A 19240-nucleotide genomic window follows, 5' to 3' on the forward strand; every position below is an offset into this window, starting at 1 on the left:
TTTAGGAACATAGTTTTACCTCTTTTTTCCCAAAGTCGCCCCCAGGGTTCATGGTTGCTAAGATACGGAATTCTTTCCCAGCAGTCAACAGCTCTACCTCATTTTCTTTGTCCTCTAGGCTTCCTTTTTCTGCTAATACTAGGGACTTTTCTACCTCGAGGACACTAAAAGACAGAAAAAAAATGAAGAATATAAGACTTAAAAAGGCTTAGTATATAGTCTTCCTATTTTGTGGTCTTCGATGCTCTTGAAAGAGGAAAAAGAGCCCGGCCAGGCTGGCTCAGTGGTTGAGCATTGACCTGTAAACCAGGAGGTTAAGGTTCAATTCCTGGTCAGAGCACATGCCCAGAATGCCCAGTGTGGGATGTGCAGGAAGCAGCCAATTAATGATTCTCTCTCAACACTGATGGTTCTATCTCTCTCTCCCTCTCTTCCTCTCTGAAGCCCATTTCATATATATATATTTAAAAACTAACTTAAAAAAAAAAGAAAAAAGCCGAATCCGGTTTGGCTCAGTGGTAGAGTTTCGGTCTGCGAACTGAAAGGTCCCGGGTTCGATTCCGGTCAAGGGCATGTACCTTGGTTGCGGGCACATCCCCAGTAGGGGGTGTGCAAGAGGCAGCTGGTCGATCTTTCTCTCTCATCGACATTTCTAGTTCTCTATCTCTCTCCCTTCCTCTCTGTAAAAAATCAATAAAACATATTTTTTTTAAAAAAGTTATCTCCTCTGCTGAGCTTTTCACTTTAGTTGGTTTCCTACAACACATTTTAAAATGCCTCATTATCCCTATAGCAGTGTGATGGAACAATAGTTCTGATTAAAAGAAAAAAAGAAAAAACTCCCTTTTCCACTTATGCTATTGCAGCATATGTTTTAAAAATAAGAGTTTTGCATGCACATGTTCATGGCAGCATTATTCATAAAAGCAGAAACACTCCTAATACTATCAAGTGCTGAATGGATAAAAATATGGTACATTCACACAATGAAACACTATTAGGAATAAAAAGAAACAAACTACTAACAACCAACATGGATGAAGCTCAAAATATCAATGCAAAATGAAAAGACCATTTACATGAAATGTCCTGAAAAGACAAATCTAGAGACAAAAAGTAGATTAGTAGCAGTAAGTGGCATCAAAGATAAACTTTAAATGGGCATGAGGGATCCTACTGAGATGATGGAATTGTTGTAAAGCTGGATTGTGGTGGTTGCAAAACAGTAGATTTACTAAAATTCACTGAATTATACATTTAAAATTAGTGCATTTTATGATATGCAAATTATGTACCTATATATCTATATATAAGAAAGGCTAATATGCAAAGTATCCTTTTGGGAGTTCGACCATTCACTATGGCATGCGTTGACCATCAGTGGGCAGTGCAGAGCATGGTGGGCAGCCAGGGGTGGTTACAGAGCATTGAGGGAGCGAGGGAAGGAGGAGTCAGGGAGGTAGGGAACTGCAAGGTGGCAGAACACTGGCATGAGGGAAGGAAGAGGTGGGGAACCTGATCGGTCCTGATTGCCAGCCAAGCCTAGGTATCCTACCCATGCACAATTTTTGTGCACTGGGCCTCTAGTACCCAAATAAAGAGAGAAAAATAGGTATACATCAAGACTCATATTGGTCTGAAGTTTTGAGAGGCCTTATAGCCATATCTAGGATACCGATTCTAGTTCTTTAAGAATTTTAACTTAGCCTCATTTGTTTAACCAGCCATCTCACAGTCCCATCTTTCTGATTATTGACAATAAAACAGAAAAAGCAGTCCCCTTAAAAGAGAGCCCGAGTGCTAAAGCCAAAAAAAGTAATAATTCATTATTATATTCAAATACTTATTATGAACCTAAGAGGAACACTACTATGCACAAAAATTAGTATCTATAAAAAACAAGACCAGCAAAAACATCAAACACAGGGACAGTACCTGTTGAGTCTTTCCAGGACAGAGTCATCAGCCAGGGAGATCTCATCCAAGAGAAAAAAGCTGCCCTCCTTCATGGCCAGAACCAGAGGCCCATCATGCCACTCAAAGAGCCGAGATGTGTCAATTTCTTCCTACAATTTGGAAAAGGAGGTAAAATTAAAGGGCGTGTGTCCACAAGACAACACACATATGGCTAGCTGGTGTCTGCTGCAATGAAGTGGCCATTCTGCCACTTCTCATGCAAACGTCTGAGAACCAGGAACACAGGCTACACAACAGGATGCTCATGAGGCCCTTGCGGACCAGTGAAAATATGTAGATACATATCAAATCTGGAATCCAAAACCCTACCAGGCACAAAATCCCACAGTTGACTGGGGCACAGAGCTAACTGAAGCCTTTAAAGGAATGTACACATCATCATTTGCTATTGGACAAACCTTGTCCTTTGGCTTCTGTCTCACCGGCCGCAGCCCACCTAGGAAGTCCGAAGTCTCCATGTGTAAGTGGCAGTTGACTGAGTATAATTTCCGATTTGCCAAGGCTGCAAACACCTGACAGATACTCGTTTTCCCACACCTGTCAGAGATAGACACCAGATTAACATAGAGCATTAATTCTAAATACACACCCATAAACACCAAGTCAGCAAAAGAGGGGTGAGAGCCTCACTGCAGCAGCAGACACTGCTGGCTAACACAGGACGTCTTACCCCTGGCCGGGGGCCCACTTCCCCCAAACACCAGCAGCCTCCCATATTCCTAATCCAGAATGGCACACACAGCATGAATTCCATCCTTTCCTACTCCTACCAGCCACCACCTAGGAATGGGAAAGAAAGCCAATCCTTACAGACTTTCAAGACACACTAGCTCATGTGCTCTTCTCCCATACAAATCTATAAAACGAATGTCACGATTTAAAATAATTAAATAGAAAAAAATTAGCTCTGGTTGGGTAGCTCAGTTGGTTAGAGCATCATCCTGATACTCCAAGGTCTCCTGATACTCCAAGGGTTCAATTGTCCTGGTAAGGGCACATATAAGAAGAATCCAGTGAAAGCTTAAGTGGAACAACAAATCAATGTTTCTCCCCCTTCCTCTCTCTAAAACTAATCAAAAATATTTTAAAAGATCCATTCTTTTCCATCACAAAGGTCTAAGGTAGAGGAAAATAAACAATAGTAGATCCCTTAGTGGTTCTTAAAAAAGAAAGGGAAGTCCTAGCTGGTCTGACACAGTGGAAAGAGCATCGGCATGCAGACTGAAGGATTCCAGGTTCGATTCTGGTCAAGGACGTGTACTTCAGTTGCATGCTCCTCCCTGGATAGAGCCCTAATCAGGGCTCGTGCAGGAGGCAACCAGTTTATGTGTTTCTCTTACATTGATATTACTCTCTGTCTTTCCACTTTCTCTAAAAATCAAAGGACAAATATCCTCAGATGAGGATTAAATAAAAAATTTGAAAAAAGATAGCAAATCAATTAAGTGACAATTAGCCATTTTCATTAAAAAAGATTGCTTTCCTGATGAATTCTTCAGAGATAAGTCAAGTAATCCTATGGAATTGAACTGAACCCTCATAACTGGTATTGTCGCAGAATTTTACCCAGTGTCTCCAACCAACAGTACTGGTTCACTGAATTCCAAGGCTCTTCCCACCAACACGGCCAATCTCCGCATGCTCTCAGTCCACACGATATGGCTGAACTTGGACTCCAATGTGGATTTCTGAGTAGACAATTTACCTATCAAAAGTAGAATAAATATTTAGGTTCTAATATGAGTATAACTCAATTCATTCTCCTCTGGAAATTTTAGCCTACTCACTTAGCAATTTTAGGACATTTTCTTTGGAAAAGAGGGATTGAGGACACAATTTTTTCTTGAAATGTTTTTCAAGGACTTCTTGAATCACATCAACCTCCTCCTGTTTCCTGACTCGGCCTGCCAGAAGCATATAACCTTAAAAAATAAAAATGAAGAACCGTCAAGTGTCAATACCAAGGGATGCTGAGAACATAAAGCAATAGCAACTCTCACCTAACTGTATGCCTGCCTTGTGCTCCAGCAACATGACTTCTAAGTAACTCAAACACAAATGAACACTTGTGCACCAAAAGACATAGACATCAATGCTCAGGCATCATTCATAATAGCTAAACAGTGGATCCAAATATCCATCAAATGGAGAATGGCTAAACATGTTATGGTATCTCCATATACTGTAAAAGGGTTATAACAATAATTAAAAAAAAAAAAATAAAGACCAATCAGTGGTGATCAATATCTAAGCAGTGGTTACCTCCAAGGGAAGTAAGACCAACAAGAGCCATGAAGGACTCTTCTGTGGTACTAGTATTCTAAATATTGGCCTAGGTAGTAATTTACATGCTATCGAGCTGTACATGATATAACCGAGTACTTCACCCACTTTACTATAGGTTATACTTCAATTTAAAAGGTGTGTGTGTGTTTTCGCTTTTAAATGTGTTCTCCTTCTATCTATTCTTTATCAGGAAATTCCTATAAGCTAGTTTTATTTACTCACCTTGCTTATTAACCAATCCATTAAAGACTCATTAGCATATTTTAAATCAGAATATTCTGAAGTATTTTCTATTCTATCATAAAGAACATGTAAATTCTTCCAATGGATTAAACCAGTATGACCAATTCTGAATCTCAAGTGACATTACTGACTTTTCTCGGAACTCTGATATTATCTGACCTATCAGTTCTCTGACTCTAAGGCACAGCACATCTCTCCACTGGCACTACATTGCAGACTAATGGTCCAAAAGACATCACTAACCATCTGCCTAAAGAATTAACAGTACTGTGGCCATATCCTGACTCCTACATGTGGTCACCTGAAGGTAATAATGAGAATACCTAAGAAACCAAAACATATTAGCTGGCACAGAGGTCTGTAGAAATAATCGCACTTACAAAAGCAGTTGGGACTTAAAGGAGAAGACTCAGTTCGTGGAGTACCTAGTAAAATCTACATATTGATCACAATTTGGGAAAGGTTTGTTTTAATAAAATAAAAATAAAATTTTAAAAAGGCTGACATTTGATAGAGTGTCAGTTTGAGCGCAGATGATTGAAAGCATACCATCGTTGGCTAAGTGCTGTAGCCAGTCATACTCCTCCTTGGTCTGCTCAGCCAATCGGTATCTCTCAGCCCATCGAAACAGGTCTCGAAGGGTGATGAAGCCCTGCTTTCCAGCAAACACTGAAGAACTTCTACGTTTGGACTATTAATGTATGAAAACAAATGGAAAAGAACAATGTCAAGCATATAGTAAAACATACATAAAACTTTTAATAAATTTAAGCTCCCATAAAAATTATTCATTCCACTAAAATTAATTTTTTTAAAGTGCAAACGGGATATAATCATTTGAAGAAAAATGCAAAATCATGTAAATAAACAATGGAATTCCATCTCATATGCCATACAAAAAAAAAAAAATCACAAATACAGATATGTGCAAACATGCAGGAAAATTAATTCCATAATGTAGGAGCATAGTAGTGAAAATGATTCAGAAAAGTAATTTGACTATGCATAATTCTGATAAAGAATACTGTTAACCCCATAAATTAAATGGGATATTTTAGGGGTAAAGGGGAGTAGAAAAGTGAGAAAGAAAAAACAAACAAATAAACAAACAAACTATTGTGGCTTTGCTTTTGACAAGGAAGCACCACACAAAAAGAGCCTCTTTAATTATATCCATTCAAGGAACATCCTATATAACAAAAGCCTAACATGGAAATTGACTGATGAGCAGAATGACCAGTGGTAGATCAGGGGCATGGAAATAAAGTGGACTGACAATCCTCAGAGGGAAAGGAGTGTGGGGAATGCAGGAAAAGACTGGACAAAAATCATATACCTAAGGATGGGGAGAGTTGGGGGGAGGGGGAGAAGAGGAATGAGGTGGGGGGGAACGGGCTGGAGGGTAGCTATGGTGGGGGGGAGAAAAATTGTAATAATAATTTAATACAATAAATAAATATGTAATAATCTAAACAATAAATATATATTAAGAAAAAGATAAGAAAAAGATAAGATCCTTACTCAGAAAAAATAAATGGGTGATCTGCTGTTTCTAACTGCGGAACTTATAAAATTTGGCCGAGTCTAATCAACACATTCCATTAGAAACTAAGTTCAGGGATGGAGAGGACATCTACCTGAAGGTCCAGCATGACTCTAACCAACTTGCTGCAGTAGGAGGGTGGCAAACTACACCGCTTGTGCAAGATTGTTTCCAACTCAGAACTTGGCAATTCATCAAAGTGCAATTCCACAAACCGATTCCTGAATGCTCTGGAAAGTACCTAAGGAAAAAAAGCAATTGAGATATTGCTCTCCATAAGGTCAGTTTGGACTCAAATAAATGCTTATTAAAATATTTTTTAAAAAGGAAAAGCAAGCTCCTACAAAATTGAGACTCTGCTACTGACCACAAAAAAGAAAAACCCTTCAAAAGAGGTAAAAAAATTTCAGCCTTTCCAAAAAAAATTTACAACTCGAGGCAATAACAACTAAGAGTAGGGGGGAAATGCCACACACCTTTCTGCCTCCATAAAGTCCTGGGGGATTCTGGGTAGCAAAGAGCATAAACCGAGGGTGTGCTTTAACAACTTCCTGTGTTTCTGTTATGAGCAATTCACGGTTATCATCTAGCAGTCTGTTCAGTGCCTCTAACACATCAGTAGGGGCCAAATTCAATTCATCTAAAATAATCCAGTAGCCTTTTCTCATAGCATCAATAAGAACACCTTGGAGGAAATAAACACTGAGAATTAGTATATATATTAGTCAAAAGTTGTATACAAATCAAGAATTCTAGGTTATTATTAAATTTCAAAGCAAATCACTCTCTGTAGCTAGTCACACGCCCAAGTAATTGTGATGTTGACTATCAAGGAAGCACAATTTTTCATTAGAATGACCTATTTCCTACAGAAGGGGAGTCACGGCTGACAAATATCACATTTCCAACTTATTTCCCCCCTTGCAGTTTACTTTTATTTATATCACATTTTTATATCAGCTCTCAGCTTCCTTCTGTTCAGTGCTCACCCCATTCTCTTGAGTCTCTAGGAAATGAAGTAGGAGTTCAACTATACTCTTCAAAACTTGGTGCTGGTGCCGACTACAGCTGACAAGATTTCATTGGGGCCCAAATATAGCTGGAGCCCTACCACCATTCCTTCACCACCAAGCAACTCAGGAAGAAAAAAAGACCAGCAGCAATGGTAGCAGTCCATGTACCTCAACTGGAAAGGATAAAGAATACTTGGGGGAAAGGGTCTGAAAGAATGAACATCTACACTCATGAAACAGAATAATAACCCTACCTTCTTTAAACACAAGCTTCCCTGAGGAATCAGATGTGTAACAACCGATGTACTCTTGAATATCCGTGTGTTCGTGATTGTTGATACGCACACAGTGGTTACCAGTAGCTGCAGCCAGCCACCGGATCAGGCTGGTTTTACCAACTGATGTCTCCCCCTGAATCAGCACTGGATAGGTTCTTTAAAAGATCAGCCAACAAAGCAATTAAAGAAAAATAGATAAAAACCAAAATTAATTCAAGCAGCTTTTTAAAAGAATGACTATATCATTTAACATCATTATAAAGGAACATTTTTATGTATTTCCTAGAGGCCCAGTGGACAAATTCGTGCACCGGGAAGGGGGGGGGGGGATGTCCCTCAGCCCAGCCTGCAACCTCTCCAATCTGGGACCCGAGGAATGTCCGATTGCCCATTTAGCCCTGATACTAAACTGGCAGTCAAACATCCCTCTCACAATCCAGGACTGTTGGCTCCCAACCATTCACCTGCCTGCTTTCCTGATTGTCCCTAACTGCTTCTGCTTGCTGCCCGATCACCCCTTAACCATGAAAATGCCAGCCTGATTGATGCCTAACTGCTCCTGTGCTAACCTGATTGCCCCTAACTGCCCTCCCCTGCACGTCTTGTCACCCTTAACTGCCCTCCCCTGCAGGCCTGGGTCCCCCCCAACTGCCCTTCCCTACAGGCCTGGTTGACCCCAACTTCCCTCTGCCGGCCTGGTCACCCCTAACTGTCATCCCCTGGTTTTATTGCCCCCAACTGCTCTCCCTTGCAGGCCTGGTCCCTCCCAAGTGCCCTCCACTGCTGGCCATCTTGTGACAGCCATCTTGTGTCTTGTGTGTTGGGAGTGACAGTCAATTTGCATATTACTATTATTAGATAGGACATACTACTAATGGAATGTTTCTTATGCCCTGAGAAATTTATATATAAAAATGATTTCTGAAAAAATACTGAGAAAAAATTCAAACCTCTATTGTACTACTTGTAAGAAACAGTAAGTGGGACTAGCTGTTCCTCACTTAACAAATAATGGGTGATGAGTACTCATCAACGAAATAATGAAAAGCAAACCTAAAAGATGGCCAAAATAATCTGAATTCATAATGACCTCACTAAAGGTGCAGCTAAAAAAAAATGATTTGTGCCAGAAGAAAAGTAACAGCTCACTCAGTCAATGAATAACTATAAAGCACTTTGAAAGTGAAGACAGACTAGAACAGGGGTCTTCAAACTACGGCCCGCGGGCCACATGCGGCCCGCAGAGGAGTCTGATCCGGCCCGCCAGGTTTTTTGGGCAGTGAGCGCAGCCGAGGTGTTACAGTAGGAATTAGTAGTTCATATAGTCCGGCCCTCCAGCTTTCTGAGGGACCGTGATCTGGCCCCCACTTTAAAAAGTTTGAGGACCCCTGGACTAGAATATCATCAATGTCAATGATGATGAAACTTCAGATCAGCAGAGGAAAGTTCCACACACCCTGCAGAAACCACTCGGACTATATCCCTTAGGTTCAGCTTGACGGAAGATGTAAGAATGTATGTTTCATCAATTGTAGGTTCCTTGTCTCCCACTGAAATCCAATAGCCTTCAACCTGGATAAGCCGACCTCCTTTGGGTTCTGGAATAGGCTGAAAGACACAAAGTTAAGGAAATAAGCCACAGTTCCACAGCAAGAATCACATTCTTTCAGATAGAGTGGGGAAAGAAGTTGTCACCAAGAATGCTGCCCTGTTCTGGATGTTTTTGACATTAAAACCCATGGGTTTTAATATGAAAATAAAATTACTTTGAGGAATGAAAACAAGATAATGACAAGTATAGGTTTTTAAATTCAATTGGAGTTAGGTGAGTATGAAGGAATATCAAATCAAAATAGCTTCTCAGTTTATGATTCATTTATCTTCTCTTACCTATTAAAACTCCCACTCTGAAGTATTTTGGTCAAAAGCATGTATTTCATAAAAACCATGTTCCCCAAAATAGAGCTAGTGTTGTGCAGAAGGGGGCTTTGCATTATTCTATCTGGATCCCCCAGAAGACTTTAAAAATAAAAGTGACTCCCCCACCCTCCAAGAAACTAACCTATTAAAGATAACACTGTGGATAATACTGTAATCTTTTAAAAATATGGTGAAAGTTATTAAGTTGATTTACTCAAAATTGCTATTTTTATGGATCAAAATGGTTAGTGGTCAGGTTTATAACTATGAAAAAATTCTCTTAGTACTGTGACTTAAAGCTACTACATCTAGTTAGGCTAAGAAAGGAAACTACAGAACATTCTTATGAGATGGTCCCATTTATATAATTTAATTAGATACGTATTAGATGTACATTAAATTTTTTTTTAAATTGACTTTAGAGGAAGGGAGACACACAGAAAGAAATAGAGAAACATCAATGTGAGATAAAACATCATTCAGCTGCCTCCTGTACTTGCCCAGGCAATGTGCCCTCACTGGGAATTGAACCTGCCACCTTTTGGTGTATGGAACCATACTCCAACAAATCAAGCCACACCAGCAAGGGCCATTTATCAAATTTGAGATGGAAAGGACTGTCTACAAGGTTTAAATCTCCAAAGAATAGGATTATTGGGAATTTTTTTGTTGTTGTTAATCCTTCACCGAATAATATATTTCCACTGATTTTTAAAAAGGGAGGGGGGGAAGGAATGGAAAAGAGGAAAGAGAAAGAGACATCAATGTGAGAGACACATTGATTGCTTCCAGCATGAGCCCTGACAAGGGATGAAGATGGAACCTGCAACCAGGTACGTGCTCTTGACTAGGAATCACACCCCAAAATCCTGCAGTGCTTGGGTTAAAGCTCTAATGACTGAGCACACAAGCCAGGGCAGATTATTGGGAATGTTTACCATCTACAGTTTAACTTTCTGAAACAAATGTGTAATTAGAAACAAGACTTATAAAAAAACCAAACAGTTCAAAACTTTATAATATAGCCTTTCATTTATTAAACAAGTCAAAACAAACAAACATACCTGCTTCAGCAAACTTTTAATACTGCCAGAGACAATGTGTTGACAAATAAGCTTCTGAACTACTGGGTGTGATGCCCTGTCAAGCTGTGTTAGGAAACCCAAACAAAAGCCCTAGGAAAAACACAAATTATTTCAGGACAACTTATTTCAAAAACAAAATGCCACCTCGTGAGTGGGGCTGGTTCGCAGAAAAACTTTTAATATCATGGTAGAAAAAAGTTTAAGATAGCTCTGGTATAAAATATTCTGGGCTAATGACTAATTTTCCGGCGTATAAGACAAAACCCCAATTTTACAGTTAAAACATAGGTTTAGGCCTTTATTCCCTGTATAAGACTACCCCCCACTTCAAAGAAAATACTTACTTTGCCATCAAGATCTGCAGGTAATTTTTGTGCAATTTTGGTCTTTTGCCCCCGATTTTCGGTTGACTTTTTTTCGTTTCAAAAGTCGTCTTATACGCCAGAAAATACAGTATCGCAAATTTGGAATATGCATTCCTCTCTATTCCCTCCCTTCCCATGGTGAGCCCATCCACCATGCTCCACCCAAACCCAGACTTTGGAAAGACCTCATAGAGCGAGCGCTGGATGTTGCTACATGGATTGGAGGCTGCAAATCGCAGGGCCCTGCAGAGAGTCCGAAGGCTGTAGTGAGGTCTATGGCCGGTCCCGTCCACCAATGTTCTCCCAGACTCTTTCCGCACATCTCTGTAGAAGCTACAAAAAGGATGCACTTCAGGTGAATTTTTAAAATTGATTTTTAAAAAGAGGAAGAGAGAGGGCCGGGGGCGGGGGTGGGGGTGGGGGTGAGGGGGGAATGTGGGCAGAGAGATTCTTCAGTTGCTTCCTGCATACCCTCCCTTCTCCCTTCCTCTCTGAAGTGAATAAAAATAATAACAACATATAAAAAAAGTTAGAAGATGACAAGATGGAAAAAGATTCAGACTGAAATATAAAGTGCAAGAAATTTATGACCGGCTACCACAAGATCAAGTATAACCAAGTGTCACAGATAAAAACCAAATTCTTACTCAAATGGGCTTTAGCTTGGATATTTACAATCTACCTATATATTCTTTCTTTTATTAGGAAAATCCAAGGTATTTCATAAAGTTCCAACTTTAAAAGAGAAATGTAAATAATAATCTTTACATTAGTTTTCTCCAGTTAGAAGCAAAAAGAAAAAAAGGGAAACAATTATATTAATGAGGCACACAATTTTATGTTTAGAGGAAAGGTTTATAAATAGAAACTGAGAACCACCTACTTTATGATTCCTTGTACTGTGCTCTTGCTCACACTCAATCCTTTCAGATAATCCACAATAAGAATTTGTAAGTCTTCTTTACTTTCCAATTCTTCTACATAAAGTTCTGTAAACCTGTAAGATAATTATTATTATACTGGAGACCTAATGCACAAAATTCATGCATGAGGCTGGGACCTAGCAGCCCTGGCTGCCTTGGCCCCCGGAGCCCCGTCTTCCTCCAGAAGGTCATTCTGCTGTTCAATAGTTAGGTCGAATAGCATATAATGCTTTTATTCTCACAAATAATAACTATACTTTAAGTTAATACAACTATCCTGACAACAAAAAAATGAAAAAACAATGTAAACTAATTTTAATTGTTTCCAATATAAAATATAATAATTATAACTTGAGATATAGACTGACCATTTCAAAATAAAAAATAATCTAACTTAAAAAAAAAATAATAATCTAACTTTTACCAAAAATCTACCATCATTATATTCTGGTTTCTCTTCAGATCGCATAAATCTTTCGCTTTTTACAAAAATCTACCATTATTTCTTCTTGGAATGAAGTATTCTTTCTATAGTCCTTATAAGAAACAGCTATAAAATTAAGACTTATTTACCCTCATTTTCAGGTATATTTCATCAAAAGTAGATGTAATAAAAAATACATGGAATAGCTTTGGACAGTCTAACTTAGTGGTTGGGGCATTGGACCGAGGACGGAGGATCGCCAGTTTGAGTCCTAGTCAAGGGCACATAAAAAATACACTCACTCCTTGGGTGAGCATTAAAAATACAAAAGAACATGAAAAAAGGCCCCTCACTGTGAAAAATAAAATGGTTGGAGGAAAGGAAAATATATAATTTACAAAAATTATAAATTATAATTTATAAAAAATATATAATTTACAAAATTTGCAGTTTGTAAATTTTTCTTAGGAAGTTTTTATTCCTTTAATAATGGAAGCAGGGCCCAGCCAGAGTGGCTCAATGGTTGAGCATCGACTTATGAACGAGGTCATGGTTGATTCCCAATCAGGGCACATGCCTGGGTTGCAGGTTCGATCCCTAGTGTGGGGCAGGCAGGAGGGAGCCAATCACTGATTCTCTCTCATCACTAATGTTTCTATCTTGCTTCTCCTCTCCCCTCCTCTCTGAAATCAATAAAAATGTATTTAAAAATATAATGGGAGGAGGGGTCTAATACAATTTCAACACTGTTTTGAAACATAAAACTCAACAAAAGGTTACCAATAATAAATAAGATCATTTATCTTTTCCCAAGTGCTACATACATAAAACACCAATAACTATGAACCTTGTTCCTGTCAATCAGTGCTTAATGATGAAAACTGTAATTTAAAGACCTTTTAAAAATCATTAGACTTATTCAAGAGGACTTTGCTGCTAACTTGCACTTATATGCTATTATACTGTTACTAGAGGCCTAGAGTACGAAATTCATGCACTGGTAGGGTCCTTAGTGGCTGCCAGCTGCTAGCCGGTTACTCCCTCCCTTCCCCAGCTGGCTCTGCCCCCGCATTGAACTCCTGGAAGAATTCCTGTCAAGGGGACAATTTGCATACTATGCTTTTATTATATAGGACTAGAGGTCCAATGCACGAATTCATGTATGGGACCAATCCCCAGTGGGGGGCGTGCAGGAGGCAGCCAATCAATGTCTGTCTGTCTGTCTGTCTCTCCCCCCGCCACCTCTCTGAATGAATATATATATATATATATATTTTAAAATACAACTTTTTATTTTTTTAAGTATTTTCATTGCTTAAAGAGAAGGCAGAGGGAGAGAGGTAGAGAGAGACATCAATGATGAGAGAGAATCACTGATTGGCTGTCTCCTGCACGCCCCCTACTGAGAAGCAAGCCTGCAACCCAAGCATGTGCCACTAACCAGAATTGAACCTGGGACCCTTCAGTCCACAGGCCAATGCTCTATCCAATGAGCCAAACCAGCTAGGGCAAGAACTTTAAAAAAGTCTTTAGGAATCAGGCCATGTCCTCTTACCTGTTTCTTATTCCTGGTGGAAGATTTCTTTTGCCCACATCAGTTGCTGGATTCATACAGGCAAATAAACGAAAGTCCGGATGACGAACCAGTGGTTCTGTTAAGAGAAAATGATAAATTCAACAACTTGTAAAATTAAGTCATCAGTCACAGATCCCTGGGGGAAGACCATCTAACTCCATAGGAACCCAGGTCAAACAAAACACTGCCTCAGGCTCAACGAAGTTGTTACTGGCTAGTCAAACCTTCCCTGCCTTTTCTGAAATCAGTTATCAGACTGATGTACACTGCTTAATCTTATGCTGCCATTCCACTGTCTTCTATAGGTTCACTGTCATTTGTCTTATCACCTATTCCAGTATACAGTTTCTCACTAATTGTGCATGTCTATTACCCAATACCCAAATGCCTTGACAAATTATTATTGTATATTCTTTGAATTCCCCATACCACCTAACAATAGGACATTTACAAAAAGTAAATGTCTATGGAATAAAAAAATCCAATTGGGTGGTCCCTGTAATCCACCTAGCTAATAGATTCTTACTCTAAAGAGACCAAAAGACCTGGCAGCAAGTCAGACCTCTAGGGGCTCAAGTCCTACCTGTGTCCCCTCGATCCAGCAATACCAGGGAGCCAGAAGAGCCTTCGAGCAAACCACTGAGACATTCTAATGTCTCTGGAGCAGCCAGATTAATCTCATCCAACAAGATCCACTCTCCTTTCTTTACAGCCTGAGCTAATGTACCCTAGAAGAAGATAAAGTATAACGATAAGAATCCATTTCAAGTAAGGACACACTCACCAAAAAGTTATATAAGCGGGACTGGAAAACAGAAGCAAGGGCAAACCTCTCCAACCTGATGTCCTAAATGCCAAATGGCCACCGACTGAGTGCCAGAGTTAAGACCAAGTTAACTTTTTTAAATGTTTAAAAGGATTAAGAGAATATCTTTAAGCCTAACAGTGAGATACAATAAACTAGATCATCTCATTATATAGATGTGAGAAAAATGATAGCAATGTATTCAGGTATTTAAACGTATCCAGATGGCCCTGACCAGGTGGCTAAGTTAGAGCATCGTCCCAACATGCTTAGATTGTGTGTTTGATCTCTGGTCAGAGTACATGCAAGAAGCAACCAATGAATGCATAAATAGGTGGAATAACAATTTGATATTTCTAGCTCTAAAATCAATTTAAAAGAAAAGGGGGGGGGGTACCTAGATGGCTATTAAAAGCACTCAAAACAAATAAATATAGGGTTAAGCTATGATTTATACCACAATCAAATAAAGGACTAAATCAAGGATGTGTGGTGATTGTAATACCTAGCCTTTCACAGTTGAAGAATATCACAATTAATCTTTCCTAACTCTTCTCTACAGATTTTGTCTCAGAGTTCTATTCCAAGAGTAATAAACTGAACTGTTTTACTGTTATTAAAATGCTTTATACAAGCCCTAGCCAATTTGGCTCAGTGGGTAAAAATCAGCCTGCGGACTGAAGGATCCCAGGTTTGATTCCAGTCAAGGGCTCATAACCACAGTTGCAGGTTCTTCCCTGACCTGGACCCTGGTCAAGGTGCATGCAGGAGGCAACTAATCAATGTGTTTGTCTCACATCAGTATTTTCCCCTCTTTCTTCCATGCTCTCTAAAAATCAATGGAAAAATATCCTTGGTTGAGGATTAAAAAAACATCAGAACTTTATACTTTTTGTTTTCATAATAATCCTGACAAATTTTTTTAAAGGACAGCCCTGGTCAGTGTTGCTCAGTTAGTTGTGCATCATTTCAAGCACAAAGAAGTTGCCAGTTTGATTACAAGTGAGAGCACATGCCCAGGCTGTGGGCTCCATCCCCTGTATTAGACATACAGGAGGTGGCTGGTCAATGTCTGCCTGCCTATTGTCTGTCTCTCTCTCCCTTTCTCTAAAAATTAATAAACTATTCTTAAAAAAAAAAAAAAAGTATTGAATTGCAGTGTAATGCTAAGTCATGAAATAGGTTTAAACCCTACTTTGGAGAGCACTTGACATTTTAATTGGTTATTTTAGAAATAATCATAGCAAGATTAAACACCAATGACCAAAATTCCCACACAGATGGGACATATGGTTGAGTGACCTTCTCTTATACCAAAACACTATCTCAAGTTAGATTCTTCCTCTCTTAAGATGTGGTCTAAGAAAGTGTCACAGAAACAAAAAGAATTTTTAAAGCTTAGGTCATGAACATTTAATTACGTTGATCTTCCCTTCAGGGTCACAGGGCAGAAAAAAGCAGAGCTACCCATGCACTGGAATAAAAAATGGGGCCTAAAGTGAATGGACCCAAACCTAGTGGGCTTGCTCTCCTTCTCACACCTCACACACACAGAGCTAGGAAACAATAAAGAGTTCAGCAGATGGCCTCAACTTACATCTTTTAAAATAATAGTGTTAAAAATAAATAAAAATTATAGTGTTTACCAAGACTATAATTTCAATAAAGAACATTTTTCAAAATCTTCCCCCAATACATTATTTCAATTAAGTGTTAAGTCTTGAGCAGCAAGCACTAAAAATAACGATATGAAGAGAATACAAAATAGAAGCCAATCTAATACTTGCATTTTGCATCAAATCAACAAGTCCCTTAACCTTAATAACTAAAGCAATATACCTCTACAAATGCAAACAACAGAGCATTTTCAGTCATTTTCATCTGCTGTTGGGCATGGTCAAGTCTAAGACCAAAAGCTTCCCATTTCTCTTTCAGGAGTAACCCTAGAAAGGAATGAAGACAATAATTTAATCTACGTTTTGAATTGTAATATGTATAACTTAAACACACAAAAAATAAATGTCTTAGCAATATTAAAAATGTAAGTCCAAACCCTTGCTAAGTGCTAGCCACTATATTAGTTAACTCATTCATATGCACATGTACACATACTAGTTAACTGATTTATCACAGCAGCCCTTTGAGGTAGGTACTCTTATTTCCACTTAATAGATGAGAAACCACAGAAAAGGTAACTAAGCTACCAAAAGCCTCTGGGAATCATACTTCTTGGAAACAACCTCTTTTTTTACGGAAATCTGATGATTCTTATGGGAACCATGTCTAGGATCATGGGAACAGCAATACTTCAAAATTAGTCTTTTTTGCCCTAAGTCTTAGAAAACTCCAAGTTGCATTGTTTCAGTCTTCTCTGCAAATATTCTCCTGATTCTGCTAATTGAACCCCAGCCTCATGCCCTTTCACTAGTAGCCTAGGTCATATTCTTACCAGTTTCACTCTCTTTTCCATTCTTGTTGACAGCCGATTTGTGCACATGTTGCATTAGTTTGAGGAGATCATGCCACCGTTTCTGCCTGTAACAGGTCTGAATGTGCCCCAAGAACGTAAAGTTTTGCTTCTTGGAAAATGTCTGGGCAAAGAGTTCCTCAAATGCCTCTCGTAAGGGTAGCCAAATAAGCTTATGGTCCACTGGTTTGTAACTAAAACAAATGGCAAACGTGATTGAAAAACTACTAAAGACAACAGAACTTAAAAACCATAACTCAGAAAATAGGAATAGGTCTAAAATTTCATTTACTCAAAATCAGAAATACCAAAATACTTAAAATCTATGTTAAAGTTTTAAATTACAGTGTATTTTCTACAATGTGTTTAAAGGTAAAAACTAAAGGTAAAAACCACTATTAGATAAACATTATTAAAAATTTTGAAATTCCTAGTTGGGCACTGAAAGGCCCATCATTTATTTTTCTAACATTTAAATAAACATCGTTTATAGCAGCAGTCATCAACCTTTTGGACCTCACCGGTTGGGCAACTGCTGATTTATAGGATTCAATGATAAAACATATTTTATTAAGATCAACCAAAAACTTTTCAGGACGACTTTAAACATTTTTCCAAGGCTAGCTTTGAGCTATGTAAGAGAACAGTATTTCCTACCTCAAGCAGTGAACACAAAATAAGAAAACAATTTTAAGCTGCACTTACCCTCCAAGCAAGTCTGCAGTGTCACTCTGTTGATTCATATTGACAACCCTCAAACGGTGGCCTTTAAAAAAGAAAGGGTAAAAGTGTCATTCCGAAAATTTCAAGACTGATAAAATCCAGTGTGATTCTTAAGGATGTGCCGATATGGGCATGGGGCAAATCTTTAAATGTGCATTTGCTCTGAAATAAGCCAGTGAGAGAAAGATAAATATCACATGATCTCACTCTTTTGTGGAATATAATGAACAACATATAAAATAGAAACAGAGACATAGATGCATCTAACAGAATGTCCAACTGATGAGGGAAGGTGGGGGATGAGGATGCAAGAGATCAACAAAAGGACTTGTATGGATGCATATGAGCACAACCAATGGACACAGATAGTAGAGGGGTGAGGTATGTACTGGGGAGTGGAAGCAGCCGGGGAGAGGTCAATGGGAGGAAAAAGGAGACTCATGTAATACTTTAAACAATAAAGAATTTAAATTTAAAAATAATAAATAATAAATAAATGTGTATTTGCTCTGATCCTCTCATTTTATGACTTTTAGGATTCTAAAATTTCACCAAACCCCGAGAGATATGTATATGAAGATTCACTGTATATTATTGCTTACCATCAGGTAATTGAAAACCACAAAAATCCTTTAGCAAGTCACTGTCTACAAATTAGAATGAAATAAATGCTCAGTGTGGAATATTATTTGCCATCAGAAAAGAAATGAGGCAGTTGTTTTTAAAGATGTCCGATTTCATTAACTAAATGCGAAACACAGAGCGCAATCCCATCTGTTTCAAAACAAACTCAAATTCATATGTATATTGGAGCAGAACAAAAAAAGGTTAATGCCAATCTGTTAACAGTGTTTATTTCAAGGGAAAGTGGAGTGGTGGCATTTTTTAAAATCCAGTATTCTGTTGACTTTATTTTCAGAAGAAAAAAAAGGCAGTTAGTGTGAAATGTGCATTTTTCTGGAGGCAGAATGCCTGCCCCTAGGAGTTACCTGTGATGTGAGCCAAGTACTGTACAGTAGAGGTTTTGCCAGTCCCGGTCTCTCCTACCAGCAATACTGGTTCTCCTTTGCTAACACACACCGCAAGCTGCTCAATAAGAACAGAGGATGGCCTCGTAGCAGCAAAAGTAAACTTCTCCCTGAGAAGGGGAAAGTAAGCAAGCAGTTAAGAAAAGCAGACTACAAGCTTCTCTTGGTGTTGCTTTGAAAAGCCAGAGTTTCTAGATTCAACAAATAAGAGTGAGAAGACAACTCGGAGTAAATGTCTGCATGCTCTAACAGATATTCTTACAACATATGAAATGCAAAACTCATTCATTCTACAAACACTGAATACACATGTGGCACTTTAGCAGGCTCTGGCGATTCAGAACACCAGTAAAATAAGTCAATATACTACCGTGTTTCCCCGAAAATAAGACATCCTCTGAAAATAAGACCTAGCGCATGGAAAGATAAGACATCCCCTGAAAATAAGACCTAGCGCAACTTAGGGAGAAAAAATTAATATAAGACACTGTCTTATTTTCGAGGAAACGGTAGCTACGTTATCTTGAGCAAATTACTTAACTTCTCTTAGCCTCAGTTTCTTCACCTGTAAAATTTGGATAGTA

The 19240-nt window shown here is 38.7% G+C and overlaps 1 protein-coding gene across 3 annotated transcripts in view; it reads right to left on the reverse strand.

Annotated features, from left to right (window-relative positions):
- The window catches only part of MDN1 (midasin AAA ATPase 1), a 141982-nt gene that overhangs the window by 88031 nt on the left and 34711 nt on the right, over positions 1 to 19240 (reverse strand). For all 3 annotated transcript variants that reach the window (XM_084890422.1, XM_084890421.1, XM_084890420.1), the window contains exons 14-32: positions 18618 to 18766; positions 17611 to 17671; positions 16888 to 17099; positions 16278 to 16381; positions 14217 to 14361; positions 13613 to 13709; positions 11594 to 11707; positions 10896 to 11043; positions 10325 to 10435; positions 8797 to 8948; positions 7317 to 7495; positions 6526 to 6734; positions 6144 to 6290; positions 5056 to 5197; positions 3765 to 3899; positions 3544 to 3682; positions 2376 to 2514; positions 1936 to 2066; positions 20 to 164 (exon numbers count right to left, since the gene is read on the reverse strand). In XM_084890422.1, the coding sequence (XP_084746548.1) occupies positions 20 to 164; positions 1936 to 2066; positions 2376 to 2514; positions 3544 to 3682; positions 3765 to 3899; positions 5056 to 5197; positions 6144 to 6290; positions 6526 to 6734; positions 7317 to 7495; positions 8797 to 8948; positions 10325 to 10435; positions 10896 to 11043; positions 11594 to 11707; positions 13613 to 13709; positions 14217 to 14361; positions 16278 to 16381; positions 16888 to 17099; positions 17611 to 17671; positions 18618 to 18766 (2659 nt within the window). The remainder of the gene's footprint in view (positions 1 to 19; positions 165 to 1935; positions 2067 to 2375; positions 2515 to 3543; positions 3683 to 3764; positions 3900 to 5055; positions 5198 to 6143; positions 6291 to 6525; positions 6735 to 7316; positions 7496 to 8796; positions 8949 to 10324; positions 10436 to 10895; positions 11044 to 11593; positions 11708 to 13612; positions 13710 to 14216; positions 14362 to 16277; positions 16382 to 16887; positions 17100 to 17610; positions 17672 to 18617; positions 18767 to 19240) is intronic.

This window comes from Pipistrellus hanaki, assembly GCF_964339955.1.
Source record: "Pipistrellus hanaki genome assembly, chromosome: 7".
In the NCBI taxonomy this organism is placed as follows: Eukaryota; Metazoa; Chordata; class Mammalia; order Chiroptera; family Vespertilionidae; genus Pipistrellus; species Pipistrellus hanaki.